We start from the raw sequence: 20,174 nt of genomic DNA on the forward strand, positions 1-20,174 counted from the left end.
GAATTAAGCTTGAATTTAGTGAGTCTCTTTTTGATCGTTAAATGTAGCATATTAGGAGCAGCAATTTTCAACTAATTGAAAATGAGAAATACTGTACATTTCGTGGCTAATGTCATTATGGAGAAACTATATTCTAAAGTTTATAGTCCCACCACAGTTTTATAACAATATTTCACATGTTCAAGTAAATTTTGGCATATTAGACGCTACAGAAAATGTTTGTACCAAAAACCTACTGAACTTTATTGTACATTTAAACTTCACATAAGGTTTATGATTACACAAGGCATTCCTCGAGAAAGATCTGTCAGCTTTATGAGGTTATTTGACTCAACTCACATGATCTTCACGTCTCTAGTAAAATGTCAGTTCATCACTCATTCACAGTTCATTGTCATAGTCAACCACAAAATGTGACTTTCTTAATACAGAAGGAGGTGAATGTCCTGACTCTTCAGTTGTGTCATTTGTCACCGTGACCTGCTTGTTAATATGCAATCTTAAGCACGTGTGACAGTAAATGATTCACCTCTGTGGCCCGCAACAACGACTTGAAATTCTCAAGGATCAGACTTTAATCATGTTTCATAAATGACATTCATTGACACATTCTGTAAAGCATTTCCTTAATTAACTTTGGACAGTCCTGATCGCTGCCTTGCTCAGAGCTCCAGTACTATCATGTCCATGAGAGATCTGTGAAGGAGAGACCAATATTAACTGATATTATTATGACAAGCACAGAAAGGATAATGACATGCTGATGTGGTATATCCCTGGTATTGAACAATTTTATATTCTAGACTATAGAATCTAGAGCGTTCCAAATGCTTTGTAAGAGGAACAGCACATTTCCCCAGGGAATAATTCATGAAAGAAATTGATGAAAGAAATCAGGCTTATATAGGGGGGTGATATCTATGAGTGTGTGCATTTGTTGCAGCTTGATGACTTTAGTGGACTGTGGCAAAGGTATGCACTCCTCTAGTTTTATTTCTCATCCTTGTGACAGTGGTTTTTATTTGCTGCTCTGTGTGACCATACCTGTAACTTGAGTAATGAAAATAAATAAAGTATTATTGCTTGGAGTGTGGTGAGAGATTTAACCAAAGGGGCCATCTAAAAACACATGTGAGCTTGCATACAGGAGAGAGACCGTTTAGTTGCCCTGAGTGATGTCAAATATTTAACCAAAGGGGCCATCTAAATATATGCAACTGCTGGAGCACATCTCCAGCAGTTGCAATTAAGGATCTGAACAGAAATGGCTCATAAGGTCTAACGGTACATGAACTATTGTTTGCAGTTCACTTGTTTAGCGCCTCTTCACACGGAGCAAGTGGTTACCCTGAAAGGACAAGTCAAGAACCAATGGCACTCTGCCAGTAGAAGAATGTACTCACTGCCCTAAGATAGGATCCTGAGTCAGGAGGAGAGGAGTTCCAGGTGTAGGCCTGGTTTTCTAAACGGAGCTGCTTCACTCTGCTCTGGAGGTAACGTAGGAGCTTGAATGAAGCCACGTCTGAGGGGCTGTGGGAGGCTGCAGGGTCCACCACGTGGAGGGAGGGGGAGCAAACTAAAGTTTGGGCATCCTGGTGGTAGGGAGACACAGGAAGAGATGTAACATCAGAGCAGCTAGTACCTACAGTGCAAGATATTAATTATGTTAATGCTCACATGGGAACTGTCAAACATTTACCTTTCCACTAAGAACCTTCCCTCCTTCAGGCCTCTCTGACTTTCTCTGGCCCTCCCCTTGAGCCACTGATATCTTTCTGTGAAACACACAAACCTACATTTGAAAGGTCCTGAACTCACAGGTGAGGAATTGTAGCATGAGATTGGTTGAGATGGGTTTATGTTTAGTTACTGCTAAATCTACAGTCTAAATAGCGTATCACAGTGAGTCGAGGTGAGTTCATGCTCTTGCATGGACAGAGAGCTGGTTAGTATGTCAGCCATGTTTAAACACACAGAAGCCAGTTACCTTCCTCTTAACAAATTTGCCTTGCACCTGTGGGACAGCAAAAATTAGAGCACTGTTTGATTTCTATTGTGTGGACCAATAGGATTCTAAATGTCAAAATGAAGAGATAACAAAGTATCGACAATAATTGCTTCAAACTTTAAAATGTGCAACATGATATGGGTGTTATTCGACATACTAGAAGGTTGTTTTTATTTTTAGCTTGTTACCTTTCCAGTTCAGCGGTCAACTCTTCTTCAAATTTGCATGCCAGACGAGCTGCAGTCTGTTGCTTCCACTGAGCCATGCTCCTCTGCACCTGCCTGAGCTCCACGTCTTTGGCCTTCAACTGCTTGCGCAGAGATCCAGCTGCTCCTCCTCCTTCAGCTCCTCCTCCAGTCAGCTGAGTCCTGTTCAGGCTGCTCAACTCCTCAATGTGTTCCTGCCCAAATGTCACGAGGCACAACATTGCAGTGACACTTTAACTGTTGTGTTTTTGACCAAACATAAAATAGAGTTACCTGAATGAGACGCTCCTTCACAGAGTCTAAGGCTCTATCTCGCTCCACCATGAGCTGCTGCCTCTGGGCGCTCAATTCTCGCTCCTGAAAAAAAATTATACATTTAAAAAGCTGTATTGGCAAACACCAGGACCTTTGTAGTATGTAAAGCCGAAACTGTACCTTGTCTTTTCTCAGCTGCTCGGTTGTTTGCTTCTGTGAACCCAGCTCCTGGTGTAGATGGATAATCAAGTGCTCCAGCTGCTCTCTCAGCGCTTTCAGGGTTGTAAGAGCCTCGGCTACTGTTGGACTGCACAATACAAAGGCATCAGCAGGAGAAGCTAATGCAGCATGTGGCCTACAGAGTATCAGATAGAGATGTAAGCCGGAGCAGGACATTATACCAGGCAGGCAGCTGCACAGCTCTTTGTTTGGCTCCACTCTGTTCCACTAAGAGTTGCACATGCTGGCACTCTGCTCCCAGCTCCTGGGCCCAGTGTCTGTGCTGCTGGTCCAGCTCAGCAGTGATTCTGTTGTAACCTCGCTCCCTTTCTTCCAGCGTCACCCGGAGCCTGTCAGCCTCTTTCTTTGCCAGCTGAACAGCCTTGTCAAGTTGCTGCGCCGTCCTCTGGTTCTCCTGTGACCACAGTCCACACCATGATAACCCTTTTTATAACAGTGTCTCCTTTTATTTGCCTACAATTGATAATTTTTTGTGGTTTCCTTCACCTGTGTCATCTGTTTCTTCAACCTCTGCAGCTCAGCCTGGTGCTCCTCTTTCAGTGATCTACAAATAACAGCCAGCAAAGACTCCTGCTCTCTCTGTTGTGCACAACGTTCACTCTCCAACTCCTGCATCCTCTTGCAGAGAGAAAGCAAATCATGCAAAAACAGATTGAAAAGGTATTCTGATTTATTTAAGATGGTAATGTTGCATTTCATGTTGGCGAATCCCATTACTGTTTTTAGTTCCAACACTTTATGTTGTAGAGCTTGTGCTCTACTCTTCTCCCGCTGCATCACTTTGTTCTGCTCCTCCAGTATCCCACAGTGCTCCTGCACAGCCTCCGCTTTTTGTGCCTCCCACTTCCTCCTCTCCTCCTCTATTGCTTCGTTCACCTAAATGAGAGCATGCCGTCCATTTAATGTAATCGTACTGAAAAATATTTGCATATTTTAGGCACATGGATTATCAGAATACCTTTTCTGAGGCGTCTTTATGCAGCTCCTCTTCGTGGTTCTTTGCCTCCTCCCTCTGCTGCTGCAGAGAGATCCTTAGCTGCTTTGCCTCTTCTTCTTTTATCTGCCAGAACAGAGGAGGACTTTGAAAGTAACCATGTAGTGTTTTACTCACTGTATTAAGAGTAAAACTAAAATTAAAACAACACAGAAAACTTTGGTTTTACAGCCAATAGAGGATTCTATATATTTTACATGTTCCCGGTGACACACTGACCTGAAGTGAGCTTTGCATTGCTTCAACGCATCGCGTGAGAACACATGTGTGCTCTTTCAAAGCACCTGCTTTCTCCTCATCAGCCTGCTGATCAACCTGAGGAGGAATTAGATGAATCAGGATTTTAACTTTTCAGACACATCTGTCACCTTTTAGATTTGCTGCTTATGAGCCAGAATCAACTCAATCTTCTCTTGAAGATGATAAATTGTAAATTATATGTTAGAAAGTGACTTGTAGAATTACTACTAGCTCAGAAAGCCTCAGCACTCACCACCAATCTGTTGGCTTGTTCCTGGACCTCCTTCACTGCTTTGTAGTGCTGGGTTTTCAGGTGATGTAGCTCCCCCTTCAGGCCGTCTCTTTCTGCTTGCAAGACACCATGTTGTTTGTGGAAATCCAGCAGCTGCAGCTCCTTCTGGGCCAACCTCTTCTCCAGAGCACCCACCCGGATCTTACCTTCTCCCAGTTCAACCTGCAGCTCGCTTACATGAACCTCAAGTGCCTAAGAATAAGAGAGATAACGATCATTACTGGCATAAAGGATCTGTTCCGTTCAGGTAACATCAGTGTTGACCTACTAGTTCATGTCAAAATGAATGGCCCTGAAATACTGAAATATCTATAATAACGGGGAGTAAAAGAGGAGAATAAGAATTACAGGATAGAAGAGGCCTACAAGTTACTATGTGCCTGACGGATTAAAATGTATAATTAGTGTGATGATAGAAGGTGTAACCTCAATTTCCTCCTTTTTCTGGATCTGTTTCTCTTCCAGAAAAACACATCTGTTCCTCAGTGATCTCTCTGCCTCGGTGGCCTTCTGGAGTTCTTCACGAGTCTGCTCTAACTTCTGTAAAACACAAAGATATTTTAAAACACAGAATCATATATCACATATAAAGTTTGTTATTGCACTTGAATTGATTGACAAGTCTTTTGATACACAAACATAATTTTTTTTCTTGTGATGCATGATGTGAGGATGAATTTTGTAAGTTCGCACCTTCAAACTCATTAAATACATAAATTTGTTTATTATCATCGCTAATGCAAAGAAAACCATTGCTTTTTTTATTGATATTTTTTAAATTTAAAATAAAATCAAAATTTTTATTTAGATAACATTTTTATCTAAAATGTTCTTATAATTTAGTACTTGTTTAACAAGTACTTGTACAAGAGTATTTATATTGTGCAGTATCAGTAGTTTTGTCTCCTCTTCATCCTCCAATCCAACAGGGGTCGCTGCTGGCTCGGAGTTCGGAGTCTCTAGTCTGTCTCTCTTCGTCCTCTCAGAGCCTCGATGTGCGCAGAGAGGAGGAACATGTCCGCCGTGCAGCTGCTGCGGGTGTCGGTTCATGAGCGGATCAGCGCTGCCGCTGAAGACTTTCTGCTACAGCTTGAGAAAGGAAGAGGAAAGGCTCAAGTCCCGGCGCTGAGAACGATGCTGACCGAGCGGCTCACGGCGGTGAAGGAGGAGATCCTCGCGGGGCTTGAGGAAATCTTGGCAGAGTACGAGGACCGAGTGGAGCAGTCCGAGCGGGAGATCTGCCGTCAGAGGAAGCTGCTCGATGCCGTGATGCAGCCCGTAGTCCGGCTGCACAGAGCAGGTCAGTCGCTAGAGGAACCGCTAACAGGCCAATGTTAGTTAGCATCAGCTCGAGCAGCGGAGTTAATACACCACTTCCTGTCTCTGTCTACAGCACCTGGCTGCACCACCCGTAGATATATATATAAAGGCTAGATGTCTCGGCCAACGGAGTCGAACGTATGCACATGGCGTCCTACTTGCCACAGTAAGTTCGCTCACCCATAACATTGTGTTGTTAGTGGTACATACTTTTTAAATAACCATAACTTGCACAATTTTCAAAAGATTTTTAAACGGTTTGATTTGGTATAAACGTCAGAGATGTAGTTATGAAACTGCATACTTATGAATAATTATGTTATTTTCGAAAGACAAGAATAATGTTTAGGGTGAGTAAGCTGCCTGTGGCAAGATGGCCGCCACGTGCGGTCAATCGACTCTGTTGGCTGGCAACGCGGACAAGACATCTAGCCTTAATATATATCTATGGCTCAACCTCTCACCTGAATAATGAGGAGGATTTGATGCTGTTGTGAACGAGTCTGTGCAGGAAACCTGCTGCTGTGTTGACCATGTCTGAAACAGAAAGTCTGGACACATTTCTCTGAGTTTTACCCACAGGTCTGAAAGCAGCCTAACCAACTAACTACCTTCCCCTCGCCCTGTTCTCCTCTGTTAGTGACCTAATTGGTTAATTTGACCTCAAAATTGCAAACTGTAAACAACCTCAACATCTCTACTTCCTGAATGTGTTTGTTCAAAAATCACAACAATCGACATTAAACGACACAACACCAGTTTTTCAAACACTTCAGGAAAATTTGAAATGATTAACGTGTGCATTTGTGTTTCAGTGTGTCCTGCAGACGTCCAGAAAATGATAGTGAATGGACCAAGACAACCAAGAGCCCTCCCACATTTAAAAGGAACAGGAGGAATTGTGGACCAATCTGGATGGACAGCAGCTTCAAGGACTGGAGGAGGCTGATATCAAGTTCACATTGACTCCTGTTGCTCTGAAGAGTGAAGAGAAACTTAAATCGTCAAAGCTTCATTCGAGTGAGACAAAGGAGAGCAGAGCGGACTGTAGAGGACCAAAACCAGTCAGGAACTCAGGTCCTGATGGACATTTACAACAAGGTACTGAGGACAAGACTGAAGACTCTTCTGAGACTGAAAACAGGGAGGATGATTGGATGGAGACCTGGGAACATCAGACTGGTTTAAATACAAGAAATAACAAACAGCCTCTAAGTGATAAGGGATGTATGACAGAAAAAAAATATCTTTAGTTGCTCTGAGTGTGGTAAAAGATTTAGCCGTAGGGGCAATCTAAATACACACCTGAGGATTCATACAGGAGAGAGACCGTTTAGTTGCTCTGAGTGTGGTAAAAGATTTAGCCGTAGGGGCACTCTAAATATACATATGAGGTGTCATACAGGAGAGAAACCGTTTAGTTGCTCTGAGTGTGGTAAAAGATTTATCGATAGGGGCAATCTAAATTCACATATGAGGATTCATACAGGAGAGAGACCGTTTAGTTGCTCTGAGTGTGATGACAGATTTAGCCGGAGGGACAGTCTAAATTTACACATGAGGCGTCATACAGGAGAGAAGCAGTTCAGTTCAATCCAATCCAGTAACATAATCAGTCCAAAACATGACATCAAAGAATAGCCACTGTCAGCTGTTGCGTAATGTCAGCGCAGCCACCTCCTCCGTGTAAACTGTGACGTACTCTCACTCGTAATTTCTGTTTGCATGTAAGCAAAGATCTCCAAATGGTGGGTAGCAGCTCCTATTGGCTCAAGTGAGCTGTCAATCTAAACTTGACCCAATCGGAGCTGGCATGGGCTGTCCACAGCCTGCGATAGCCAATGAGACACCTCGTTGACAGACAGAGCTTAACCCTCTTCTGACGTGTAGAGACTGAGCCAATTGCAACAGATTATTCTGATGACTGGCGTATCATTTAGCCAACGAAATTTCCAACATGGAGATGGGCTGTTACACGGGAAAAATATACGGGGACATCAAGCAAGTCACTGCGCAACAGTGTCCAGCTGGTCCCAGAGCATCGTGCGTCAGTGTTCGTCCCATGTTGCTTATTATATGAAAGATGTTTTATTTGTATAAATTTTAAACCATATGACCGGGTTTGTCTCCAAATGGCCTTTGTGGAAAACGCTTAGACATGTACTTAGGTCAAATATTCATTTTCTTTGGTATTGTTGTCAAATTTGAACTTGGGCTAATCTCAGCTTTATGATGGTCCCATTGTGTTTTCCAGCTCATAAGTCCAAGCTCGAGTCATCTGCAGGCATCTGTTTATTAAACCTTTTATTTAATTACATATTTTTAATTAAAATTTTTGTTTGTTTTGTTTAAAATAATAAAAAAATTGAAACTAAAAAACAAAACAACTATCATGCGATTCACTTACAATTTTCACAGTGTGATTATTGGAAATGATGGCGTGGACCGTAATGAGCAATAGCAGGCAAGGATCGACCTCCCTCGACAGACGCAGGAAGTGAAGCTTATATGTTATTTATAAGCAGTGGTTTTATTACTTCAATAATATTAAAATATTTATGGATCACAATTTACATCGTGAAAAGTATATGACTGGGCCTTGATACTGCACCTCTTGCATGGACTCTAGCTTCTCTCTTGCACGTCTCTGCTCAGCAAACAGTTCAGTTTTTGCACCGTCCAGCTGTCTTTCCATCTCCTCCCTCTCCAGCACTGATATGATGACGTTGTTCTGTTTGAGTGGAGCATCGAGAAGAACAATAAATCTGACATATTAAAACATGTGACTTGACCAAAGAACCAGTAGATCCATTGATTTACACAGGTTGCATTACCTTCGAGCAGGATCCATCCTTTAGAGTCTTCTGACGTTGACTCAGAGTTTCAAGTTCTTCCTCCATGTCTCTGATCTCATGGAGACAAGAACCTCTTTGTCTCTGCAACTTTTCCACTTGGCAACTACAACACATTCATCGTTGTGTTACTCTTTGACAGAACTAAGATTAATTTAAGTCCAGAATCCTGTTGGTGCAGTGTGACATTGTCCATCTGCCTCTGTTTATAAAAAAAAGAAGGATAAAGTATCGGGATACCTGAGAGAGTCTCTCTCTATCCTGCTGTCTCTCAGACTGGACTCCATAGTCTTCTTCTCATTTTCCACCTGTGCTCGCTGTGCAGTCACCCGCTCTAATTCCTGCAAGGCATGCTGGGCGAAAAAACCATAGCCTATGAATATGTTTTTTATTAGTGAGACTTCTATGCAGGGTTTACTATTGAAGATGCTGCCCGGTACCTTTCTTCTCAGCCGAAGTTCAGAGAGGCAGAGCTCAACGTCTTTTAACTGAGTCCTCTTCAACCTGAGTGTCTCCTCATCGTTCTCACATTTCTAAACCACACAAACAAACATGATGTGAACTATCTTGCACGTGTTCATGGAAGAATTTAATGAATAATAAAATAAAATTCATTCTTACTTGTCGGAGATTAGTGTGCTGCTCTTTCATTTTTGTCAACTGTATTTTCTCTGATGTCCTCTCAGAACTTTCCTCATCTGTGTCTTTGACGTCGTCTCCCAAAGAAAACTTGAGTCTGGGAGATGTAAAAATAATCAGTGTATGAGACTGAAAAACTGTATAAGTAATTATTTTAAAGAAAAGATTGAAGAGAAGACACAGTTTTAAACTGTTGCTCCCTTTGCTTTACCTGCAACTTTTTCTCTTTTTAAGCTGAGTTTTCCGAAGTTTTATTTTTTGACAACTGCCAAACGAGGATCTGTGGACTTGGAAAATAAAGAAAACAATGTTATTTTTAAGTCTCCACAGCCTCTTTGAATTAGAGAATAAACAGTGAACTCTTGCTTTACCTGATGTAGACTGATGGTCACTTTCGTCCTGTGTGGGTGTGTCATCATCACTCTGGTTAGTAAAGTAATCCTCCACGCCCGTGACAGACTGAATGAGAGAGCGCCATCCTGGGGGGGTGGGGCGACACTAACAATGTTAACTACAATTTAATATATATATTTTTCTGTCATGCTCTAAAAATTTTCAACATATCATTGTAAGCTCTTAGTAATTTGTACAGGTGATATTTTTTGATATAATGCAGCAAAGTGCAAATCACAGCAACAAATAAGAAAACACAACAGAAAATCCCAAAACATGTTTTGTCAACTTTTCCAATTGGAGGGAATTTGATTGGACGGATAGTGCCTCCATCCAATCAGCGACAAGCCTTGTTGATGGCGGGTACCATCGTTTGTCAGCGCTGTTGTGTTTGTTTACTCGCTGTTGTGTTTTGTGGTTGGTTCTTGTGTTTTCACATCGTGATTTGCCCTCCAGGGCCACTGTGATGTTTAGTTTTCACAGGTTCTGCAGTCTCTCACCCGGCCGTGTGTGGATGTGCTGTCTGATTCGCTCTGTGCTGACTGAGTCCAGGTCACTTGCAATGGACACAGAATCAAAACTCCTCACAGGTACTCCTGTAAAACACATGCAACCTCCAGTCACTGTTGGCAGTGAACAGATGCACAAGAGGATCAGTTGGAGTGTGCAGCAGATGCAGTGTAATCTGTGTGTAGTACCTGCCAGGCACCTGGCATGAGGAGAACAGCTCCTGTTGTGCTGTTTGTTTTCACGTTCTGTTACAACCTCTGTTCTGTGAGACACTGAGAGGGAAGTGAAAGAATCAAAAGGTGTAACTGGGTCTTAATGGGATCACGAGCAAGAGTCAAGAGCCAAGTTAGCAGAGCCCAGAGGCAACGATAACAACAAATGTGCCGAAACAAACAGTCCCCTTGAATTCAATCAGGCTGCATCAAACTCATAAATATCAGACCCCGAAATTTGCCTGATTAAAGAGCAAATCCACATCCATGAATTCTTGCCAGAAGAAAATGTATATAAACAAAAAAGAGAAAAAATACGGAATCCTTCCTCTGATTTAGATAAGCACCAACACGTATTATTTCCTGGACCATCTTGCAAACTTTGACTAGGTTAAGTGGAAATCTGTTTTTGTGTAATCTTGCTCACAAAAAAAGAAACAAATAAACATAACAACAAACAGACAGCGCTATAAACATAACCTCTTTGGTGGAGGGGATTACACCAATTAGCTTTTGTGAGTCTTAATGAAATCTCCATGTGAGGTAAAAAAGTTCATGTCCTAAATGGAAAGCTTTAATCCTCTGGGGATAATGAACGTGTCCAGCTATTTTCAGGGAAACAGGCCCATTAGTTGCAGGAAGACTAATTCTGTGTGCATTAGATTTAATGTTCTAGTTACAATTAAGATGTATTTTTTAAATGCCTTGTTAATGTAGGTGGAGAGGAATTTTGACATACATTTTGTTCTAAAGACAATTTAGAGTTGACGAAGTGGGTGAGAATAATCCCTGGAACATTAATACTAGTCTTAGTACATGTTTAATGGCAAACTGTCAAGTAGTGGTTGAGTTAACCTGCTCTGGATCAAAATGTTGGACACACACATACAGACAGATGGATGAACAAGTATAGACAGATGAATCATTTTCTCTTAATCCTAACAAGCATCTCAAATTGGAGCTCTTTTATTGTCTTCCAAAGAGATTGAAGGTTTTACTTACGGCTGCTATCGTGACCAAGCCTCCGTGGAGCCTTCTCACTATGTGATGTGTTCACTCCAAAGTTATTTAAAAGACACTTCTCCACTTCCTTTCCTTGACCTGGGCTGTTTAACAGGGAATACATAGAAGTCACTGCTTCTTGACTGCCTCTGCCCTGTGCTGCTGATCCTCGTCTTTTAACATGAAGAACATTTTGTCCTTTTTGTTCACTGTCAGATGTCTCTGTCCTCCCAGCCTCTTCTCCTATGGCTTGCTGTCGATAATGACTCTCGGGCAATGGCACTTCCAGCATTTCCTCACCGAAGCGCATGACAAAGTCCTCAGTGCAGACACTGTCTGAAAGAAGGTGTGCCTCCCCTGTCAATGTATCCTCCTCACAAGTGTCCCCTAGCAGCCTCCCGAGTCTCCAGATGACCTCCTCTCTCCGACACTCCATTTCCTCTTTGTCTCTTGTTCTTCTGTCCAAACTCTTCTGAGTGTCCTCATGAGTGTCAGGACTTCCCCGGGAGCCTGTGTTCCTCTCTGGGTTACAGGAGTGGAAAGATGACTTGTTTTATTGTGGAGGGAAAACTTTTCCTTTTGCAGTAAGGAGAGAAGCCTTAAATATAGACATATATATGTAAATACACTATTTGCATACAGTATATATACATGTATAAATCTCACTCATTTCTCTTTCTCATTTCACTTTTGTTGTGTCTTTGCAGATTCAACCAGACAATTTTTTTTTAAATCCTGATAAATCCTTTTAGAATAATTTGGCTCTTAACTTTTAAAAAGAACAGTTTTATCTGCAACAGTATTGAAATATTACCTAATGTTTGCTTCATTGTCGGAGTGCGTATTAAATCAAGACAAGACATGGGTGTGTCATGTGTCTGAGTTGTACTTCCAAGGCCTGTGTCTTTGCTCGGAGATCGACTCCACTGAAGTGGAGCTAGCAAAAACCAAAACACAGAATATTATAAAGATTCAAAATATAAATCACATTAAGTTTTATAATGACAGGAATTACCGGTATCGCTGCAGTCATGCTTTCTGAAAATGTCCTGCTGTTTGTGGGGCTGGACCTGGAATTGGAGATAATCACATTATTGCTTAAAAGCTGTATTCCTGAACCCACATGCCGAGAAGCAGATAGATTGTGTCACAAACCTGCAGTTGACCTAGCTGAGCATCGATGGCATCCATCAGGAGGTCGCAGTGATCCAGTCTGAGAGGCCGAGGCTCCAGGTCCAACTCCCTGCTGCTGACATCCAGATCTGTGGGGTCAGATATCAGGGTTAAACTCACATTAGGGGGAAGTAGATGTTAAAACAATGTATAACAGATCAGACCAGTGTAGAGAAGCTCATCGGTGTCCTCTGCATCTGCCTCTGCTCCGTCATGGTGTTTCCCCTCCATGCTGCATGGGGACAAATGTGCAGAGGTTCAGCAAGAGAACAGACACAACACCACCAGTGAAAGAGTGTGTGTGTGTGTGTGGGGGGGGGAGGGTTATGTTGCTCAGTTGTCCAGGAAACCAAGACCATTCAGCTTGTTAGCTGGACAAACAGACTTCTTTTCACTAAGAGCATCATAAATTCCTGAGTGTGTCCCTCTTCCACCGGGATGAACGTCAAGTGCAGGAGAGGAGCGGGTCCATGAAGGATCTCTCCTCTCAGATGTTTAGCTAACGTCGGCCACCATGACTTTAAATAACCAAAACAAAAAGCATTTTACACATCTTCCTCACAGACGTCGCTCAGAGGATCGTTTCACACTGTTCAACTCCATAATCAGTGGATTTCAAAAACACAGTAAAGTTTAACTCGAGCATGTGGCTTCACCGTGAACACACAGTTAACCTGAACTCAGAGGCTTCTCTGGGTCAAACTGGCTTCACTCACCTGGAGCTGTGTAATACTCAGACACCTACATATACATCACATGTAAAATCGAAATCCCTCCTCCAACGCAGCTCTGGATCAAACTTACTCTGAGGAAACCAACCAGGAGCCTCGACTCTGCGGATCAGCTGCTGCTCTGAGTCCTGATTGACAGACGCGTCCCTCCGTTGTCCTGGAAACCGTCAAACAGCTCGCGACGCCGAGTGGAGTCGCGGTGGCGCGCGCACTGCGGCAAGTTCAGCGCCAATGGCTGCGTCACATTGGATATTTTCACATTTAAAGAGAGTTAGATAAATATTCAATGGTTTCTGAGTGTAGCCGCAGCCTCTAATCTGTACTAATCAACACTGAGAGCAACACAGGGGCCGTAAAATGATACAAATATTAATATAAAAAATATTAGACTGAACAGATGGTTGATACATTTTAAAAGAAAAAAAATGATTGTGACGATTGACCTAGATCTTATATTTGTGTAATAATTTTCCCACCTACAATGTAAATGTGGATGCTTAAACTATTTAATATATGGGCAATAGAATACAAAAAACGTATATTATGTTATTATAAAATTATAATCTCACTTAAAATAAATTGCAGGAATATATATAGAACTCCCTTAAACTACCGGAATTAAATTGTGTTGAAAAAACGTAAATTTTGATGATAGTGATTATAAAGATGAAGATTGTATTGTAGATAAGATACTACCACTGATAAATTGTTTACCCCGGCTGAGAATACAGAAGACACAGCCAGTGCTGCCCTTACTTGTACTTATAAGGCCCTGACAATAAATATAACATCATATAAGATAGTAAGATACAACATATGGTCATCAGAGTCCTGACTTTTCCCTCATTAAAAGAAATTCATGTAACTGAATATTTTTTCTATAGGGCAGAGATATAGAAACACTAATATAAGGACAACAGCCATTTAAAACCTGTGAGAGCTCCTTCAACAAATGTATGCAAGCCTTTTGTAATATGTTGTTTTTATTCTTGAGTCATCCCATTAAAGGTATACAGTAGTTCTAGTTCTGGGAGTTACAGTGAGAGACAGTATTTCATTCTAAAATCTCCCATACACCAAGTATATTGATCCCTTCTTCACACTTCCACTGAAAGAAAACCAAGCAGACAGATATTCAGTGTCAACAATAACAACTTTATTATCCTCATCTTCCATTATTGTGTCTTTGCTGTTTAAAGACGATGTTACAAGTATAAATGAAGGGAGAAAACCGACAATTAAAAAAAAAGGAAAAAACCTCAGTTGAGACAGCGGTTTCACCTGAATACACTGTTGTGTATTTGGAGATAGTGAGTAGCAGTCAAGGCAGGTCTGTCACCTTTGACCTCCTGTGCCAGGCCGCTGTTGTGAAGCGTTTCAAAACTTTCATACATATTGTTTAACCCAAGTCTCACCTCAAAGCTTTGAGTCACAGTTTGATAAGAAGCAGGGTTGACTTTAGACGCCGTGAGGAAAATCTCCCTCGTCTTCATCAGTGAACCTCTGTCTCGAAACTGAGCATGAATGAGAAGGACGTGTGTGCAGCATGTGCACACTAATCTAACTCATTAGCCATACAAACAGTATGAAACATAAGGACAATGGCACCCATGAGAAGATAGAAAACATGGCAGAAAAAGAAAGAATACAAATTAAAGCAAAAAAAAAAAAGAGATCACACCACAGTGAATTAAGAGTCGGGTGGGATGAAATGTGAAAAACATTGAGGGAGTGTTTACACTGGATCCCTCTGAGATAAGGAAGGCAGATGAAGAGCTTTTTTTAGTCTCAGTACACTCTCCATTTACACTTTGGTTGTTTTTCCCCATTCTGCATGAGGGAGACAACTGTCTGAAGGAACAACAGCCATTATCTAACAAATCTACACCTCACTGCATTATTGCTACAGCTGTCCGAGACTGTACAGGCCTCAGTGGGGCAACGTCAACAGGCAAGTCCCTGTCACGCACTGAGGTCAAGTTATTTGAAAATATATTGACTAAAACGTATGATGAGCTCTCGGTTATCATTCAAAATATAATATGTATTCTCAAGTATAAAATCATCTCCAACACAATATATTAAAGTAAATCTTTAGTGAACTTCAACTCGATCGCTGAAGAAAAAGGAAAATCACAAATCAACTCTCCAGTTGTACAGTTTCCTTCGGCACCACTCAGCAGGGATGAGATGTCATGACTGTGCCCGATGATACAGAATTAACTGCACGGTGATGATTTTTCAAGATAGCAAAAATAAAACATCTCGCTTGATATGATTTAAAGTTTGCACAACCTCGACATTTTGGGAAATAAGCTCTATGGTCTTTTTCTGTTAAGCGTTACATGAGAGGATTAATACCACGCTCATGACTATTTAACATACAGAAAAGACAGCAGGTAATTAGCCTAGCAACTGGAAACTAATCTGGTTCAGTCCAAAGGTTTAAAAAAAAAAAAAAATCCAGCTATATTGAGCTCTAAATCTGACAAATCAACATCTCATCTTTGTTCAAAACACAAAGTGTGAGACTTGCGATGACGTGAGTGGCAGGAAGGCCCTCTGCTTCCTTAATGTGCCGACAAAAGGCTGAGATTCTCAGTGAGCTCCAAACACAAAGTGTATTATGTGAAAATATAACGTGTTTGTGAGCTTGAGAGATGCTGGTGGGTAGATTCTTTGAATTCAGACGGTACCCGGGTAGCTGTTTCCCCCTGTTTCCAGTCTTAATGCTAAGCTAAACTAACCAGCTGCCGGTTGTAGCATCAGAAATGACAGAGGTGAAAATCATTTCATGAAAAAATCCCAAACATATTTACTATAAATGCTATATTACTTCTTTTAGCAGGATGTTCCAAGCGAGAGATTTAGTGATGGAGCCTCAAACTGTGCTCTTGACAACCACAAGTCAAAAATGCTTTAAAACCGTTTGTCGATGGGTAAAGAAACATCTCTTGTGCAAAAAATCCATCATCAATCATTTCATCATCAAAATCATTAACATCAGTGAACATTGTAAGAGCTCATATCATCTCTCTATCAGCCCACACGGAGGGGCACTCTATTATGAATGAATCTCTTTTCCACTTCATTTTTCACATCAGAAGAAATGATAACTGAACCACAGTTACTAATGTGCTAGCATAAAGTACTCTATTAAAATGATTTTCAGTGTGTTAAGACAGTTTATGGAAATATAAAAGATGAATCGCCACACGATTAACTTCCATCTTCACGGAATTAATCTGGTTTAAAAATTTATATTTCAGGAAACCCTTCAGGCTTTTCAGTCAATTATGTCAGATTTGAAATATTCTGTACAGATAACTTAATACTCAAATTAGTATAGTTATTCTTAAATTTACATTACAGTATCATTCTTTTATCACAAAATATTCACAGAAATAGACAAACAATAGATACAATACCTCCAGCCTTGAAGTCTACATTCCTAACAATAATTACAAAAAATACTAACTGGTTTTCAAAACTCTTGTCACTGTAGACATGTAGTGCACAGGTCAGAGGACTCTTTTCCTTGTTCAGTCGATTTAAGGCAAAAGACTGAGGGTACCCTTGTGAGCTGATCCCAGATCAGCGTGTCCACAAACACTGAATGGGAGGACGACATGTAAGCTGTGGTGAGTCTGGAGCAGCAACTGGGGGAGTCCTCTGTGGCTAAAGCTGACTGACACAGTGGTGTGCTACAGGAACCAGCCCTGACCTCCCGTCAGCTGAAGCCACTCCGGACCCCTGAGAGAAACCCCTCCAATCTCAGGTAGAGTAGTCCTGCTGAGACCACTGGTTAGTAACTGATGGGAGGCTGTGGAGCTAGTGCACCGTACACTATAGAAACCAACAGGATGCCCTGGGTGGCAATGACTGAATGCCTCATTGGTGATTTGGCGCAGAGTTAATACTTTGTTCAATCACTGAGAATGATGTCACTCAAAATTGTCACCAAGGATACGATATGTGTTGCAATGGGAGAGCACCAGAAGACGAGGTAAAGAAGTACGAAGTGAGATCTTCTAAAACATCAACACAGAGGTATGTTCTAATCTATGGTCAATCACAGTGAAACGTGCATGTTCAGGTCTTTGATGGTGATTCCTTAAGTGATATGAATGTTTTACTGTTGAGTTACAATTAAAGGACTGACTACTGTAGAAATCTGACTCCAGAATTACAGATGGAAGATGTCTAAAGCATGTTTATACGACTGAAATGAAGCATTAGACATGTCTCATTTTTAAAGTGTGAAACGGGCCAGCAGCTATATTACCACTACAAAGACTACAGTCTAACTGACAAGGAAACAGAATAACTACGTACTTGATGGGAGCTGGAAGGAAACCCCAAAATTCACACCAAGTAAAACAATATTCTACATCGCTGCATGTTTTATCAGTTAGAATGAACAAGCCTCTAGTGTATAAGAACAATATCATTTTCTCAGGCAAATATTAGCTGTTGATTATGGAGAACCAAACTGCAGAAAATGTTATAAATATAAAACTAGCAATCATATAAATGAACACAGATAAAACCACAGAAAAGGGAAATAATCATTATTTAATCTTAAATTTGTTGCAGCCCATTCTAGTTCTGTTTAGCAGGTAAAGTATTTTTTTCCAATGACTATTGTTTGTGACTATTTACCGATCAAATCATAAGCTTTTAACTAAAGTAAATATTTAAAATAAATAAAACTGCTGGAATAAGATACAACTGCAACAAAATATATTACTACTAATAAGCAGCAAGACATTTTATTAAAAAGGAGTTATATATATAAATATATACACATATATATATATATAATTTTAATTATTTCCAAATTTTATGGTTATATCTCATTGTTTTGCAATTATAGATATGGTGTCTTTATTTATTTGACACTTTGGGTCTCCAAAATAAATCTTTTAGACAGAAATCTTTTAGACACCATGTTCAGGTGTTAACTTCCCTCTTTAAGAAAAAATGAGCACTTGAATTCAATCCTGCGAAGGAAAACGTTAACTAACTTATACAGTAGCTTTATATCAAATGTGATAAATATAAGGATGGGAACTTTCTTAAAATAACTGACTGACGTGTATTCAACACTTGTGTTTCTATGATTCTGTCCCTGTTTTTAGTTGATAGTTGTGAGCTGCTTTGATACGAGTTTCTATCCAATTGGTTAAACTCTGTGATAGGGTGATCCAAAAAAAGTGCATTGTGGGTAGCATTACGGAGCACCTGATTTCAGGAGTATGCAAGGGCCTTCATTGTCTGATGTCCCCACCTCATTATCGCACATCCACACGTTACCTCACTGCTGTTTCAGTATGGTGTCAAAGAGGAGGACTCAGGGAATCACCCGTCTTTTCCCCCAGTGTAAGAACAGAGTGAGTGTGTACATTTGGAGGTACAGTGTTATCCGAGAGCGTGTGAAACATCCACGTTTGCATCATCACAGAAGGTCCAAAAAGTGCTCATGAGCCAGGACCAGAGGCTGAGCCGTTTCCTGTCTGCTGAGGTTGGCTGTGATCTGGGGTCAGTTCCTGGGTTAGAAGATGTCAGCGCTCATGTTCCAGTCCTGTCTCTCCTTGGACTCCCAGTAACCTCCCTTGTACACAAAGTTTGTCTCTCCAGTTATCGAGTTCCTCCTCTGGTGAAACCAGAGCGGCTGGTAGCCTTCGTATTCTCGACCTGTGGGAAGAAGCTCAGGTGTCAATTCAACCAGCAACATTCAAATCGCACCCTATAGTCGCACCCTAAAGTGGAGAAGCCACACTTGCAGGCAATTCACTGAGAAATCAATTCACCTTCATGCAGCTCTGAACTTGGGATAAAAAAGTTTGGGATAAAAACTAAAAAAGTGCAGTGATAAGTGCAATGCAAATCACCGCATCATGCCACTAGCATCAAGCATAACGTTAACTTGGTTTAAAGTAAGTTATGCTGGGAAGTATATCAAAGTATAAAGTAAATAATAACTTTGCAGAACAAATTTTGCAGAACAAAAACCTGCCAATGTGGCTTCAAACTGAGAATGTTTGTAGATTTAAAGTTTAAATGTTAAGTGTAATATATTGTTGAGGCTGGATCTAATGTGCAGGAAAAGGATTTTTTCCTTTTCCTCCAGGATCTGGAGAAGTTGACATGAGAGGGGCATCATGCAGTTCTCACACAGAAGCAGACCACACTTGGGACACACAGAGAATGGAGTGTAGTGTAGTGTAGTGTAGTGTAGTGTAGTATGTGTGTGGTGTGTGTGTGTGTGCGTGTGTGTGAGGGGGGGGGAGTGATACACAATAGAGGGGCATAGGGCAACCCCCACTCACCAGAGTCATAATCACACTCTGATCACCAATACAGGGAGGAAAAGAGAGACAAGTCATGGGTACATTGAATACAGTCTAGCCTAAGCACAACACACACACACACACACACACACACACACAAAAGCCACCATGATGAATTGTTCTGCTGAGTTCTCTGTAAAGTTCAGTCTGGCTTCTTTTGCACCAGGCTCCTCTGAAGTCATCTCTAACATCAGACCTTCAGGAACTGTTGTGTTATACAATAAAGTTGTTTTCTTACACCAAAAAGACATGATTCATGGGAACAAAATCATTACTTCATGAGAACAGAGTTGTAATTTTAGGTGTGTCATTTTCCAGGAGTCATTATAGAGGAGCAGTCTGTTGTCTGAGGAATAGGGAGCAGTAACAAATTAATATTTGGTACTGTTATGACTTTTCTCTGAATATTATGACCTTAAACTTTTTTTTGTTATATTATGAGTTTCATCTATATAACTTTTTTCTCGTAATATTACAAGCTTCCCCCATTCCTTTTAAAATCTTCCAACTTCTGTCATGGAGATTATTTCCGCCATTGCTGCAGAAACACTGCATCATAGACCCACAATCTAAAAGCAAACTGATTATAACTACCTGATATATCATGTATCATGTATATCATGTTCAATTGTTAATTCTCTCCTACTGTTTATTACAGTCTCTTTTATTTTGGGCGTTTCAAACCACAAACCAGGTATTTTATGCTTATTTCTAAGCCAGTTGTTTTCTTTGTTCTGATATAAACATTAATTAT

The 20,174-nt window shown here is 40.9% G+C and overlaps 3 protein-coding genes across 5 annotated transcripts in view; all 3 read right to left on the reverse strand.

Annotated features, from left to right (window-relative positions):
• Positions 1-229: 229 nt before the first annotated feature.
• si:ch211-102c2.8 (trichohyalin) lies at positions 230-11,321 on the reverse strand. 3 transcript variants are annotated; one of them, XM_062381940.1, is made up of 23 exons: positions 11,164-11,321; positions 10,138-10,221; positions 9,940-10,035; positions 9,418-9,525; positions 9,258-9,333; positions 9,029-9,143; positions 8,848-8,940; positions 8,648-8,760; positions 8,390-8,513; positions 8,167-8,286; positions 4,662-4,775; positions 4,197-4,427; positions 3,923-4,018; positions 3,668-3,769; positions 3,427-3,585; positions 3,196-3,327; positions 2,871-3,103; positions 2,650-2,776; positions 2,488-2,571; positions 2,197-2,408; positions 1,700-1,775; positions 1,404-1,592; positions 230-696 (listed from the first exon to the last, which is right to left on the reverse strand). In XM_062381940.1, exons 1-23 carry the CDS (start codon positions 11,285-11,287, stop codon positions 631-633), a joined length of 2,874 nt encoding a protein of 957 aa, XP_062237924.1. In that variant the 5' UTR covers positions 11,288-11,321; the 3' UTR covers positions 230-630. The 3 variants fall into 3 exon arrangements, with proteins under 3 accessions (XP_062237924.1, XP_062237922.1, XP_062237923.1); XM_062381938.1 differs by having other exon boundaries at positions 1,407-1,592; positions 11,164-11,313; XM_062381939.1 differs by lacking the exons at positions 230-696; positions 1,404-1,592; positions 1,700-1,775 and adding an exon at positions 1,794-2,014 and having other exon boundaries at positions 11,164-11,313.
• LOC133933747 (uncharacterized) lies at positions 11,293-13,205 on the reverse strand. The gene is made up of 7 exons (XM_062380955.1): positions 13,141-13,205; positions 12,501-12,568; positions 12,319-12,425; positions 12,179-12,233; positions 11,978-12,100; positions 11,464-11,685; positions 11,293-11,336 (listed from the first exon to the last, which is right to left on the reverse strand). Exons 2-7 carry the CDS (start codon positions 12,565-12,567, stop codon positions 11,293-11,295), a joined length of 618 nt encoding a protein of 205 aa, XP_062236939.1. The 5' UTR covers position 12,568; positions 13,141-13,205.
• A 996-nt stretch (positions 13,206-14,201) lies between these two features.
• Positions 14,202-20,174, reverse strand: part of osbp2b (oxysterol binding protein 2b) — a 40,931-nt gene continuing 34,958 nt past the window's right edge. The window contains exon 14 of the mRNA XM_062382160.1: positions 14,202-18,764. Within this exon, the coding sequence (XP_062238144.1) occupies positions 18,622-18,764 (143 nt within the window). The 3' untranslated portion in view covers positions 14,202-18,621. The remainder of the gene's footprint in view (positions 18,765-20,174) is intronic.

The sequence above is a fragment of the Platichthys flesus genome, chromosome 3 (genome assembly GCF_949316205.1).
Source record: "Platichthys flesus chromosome 3, fPlaFle2.1, whole genome shotgun sequence".
Classification (NCBI taxonomy): Eukaryota; Metazoa; Chordata; class Actinopteri; order Pleuronectiformes; family Pleuronectidae; genus Platichthys; species Platichthys flesus.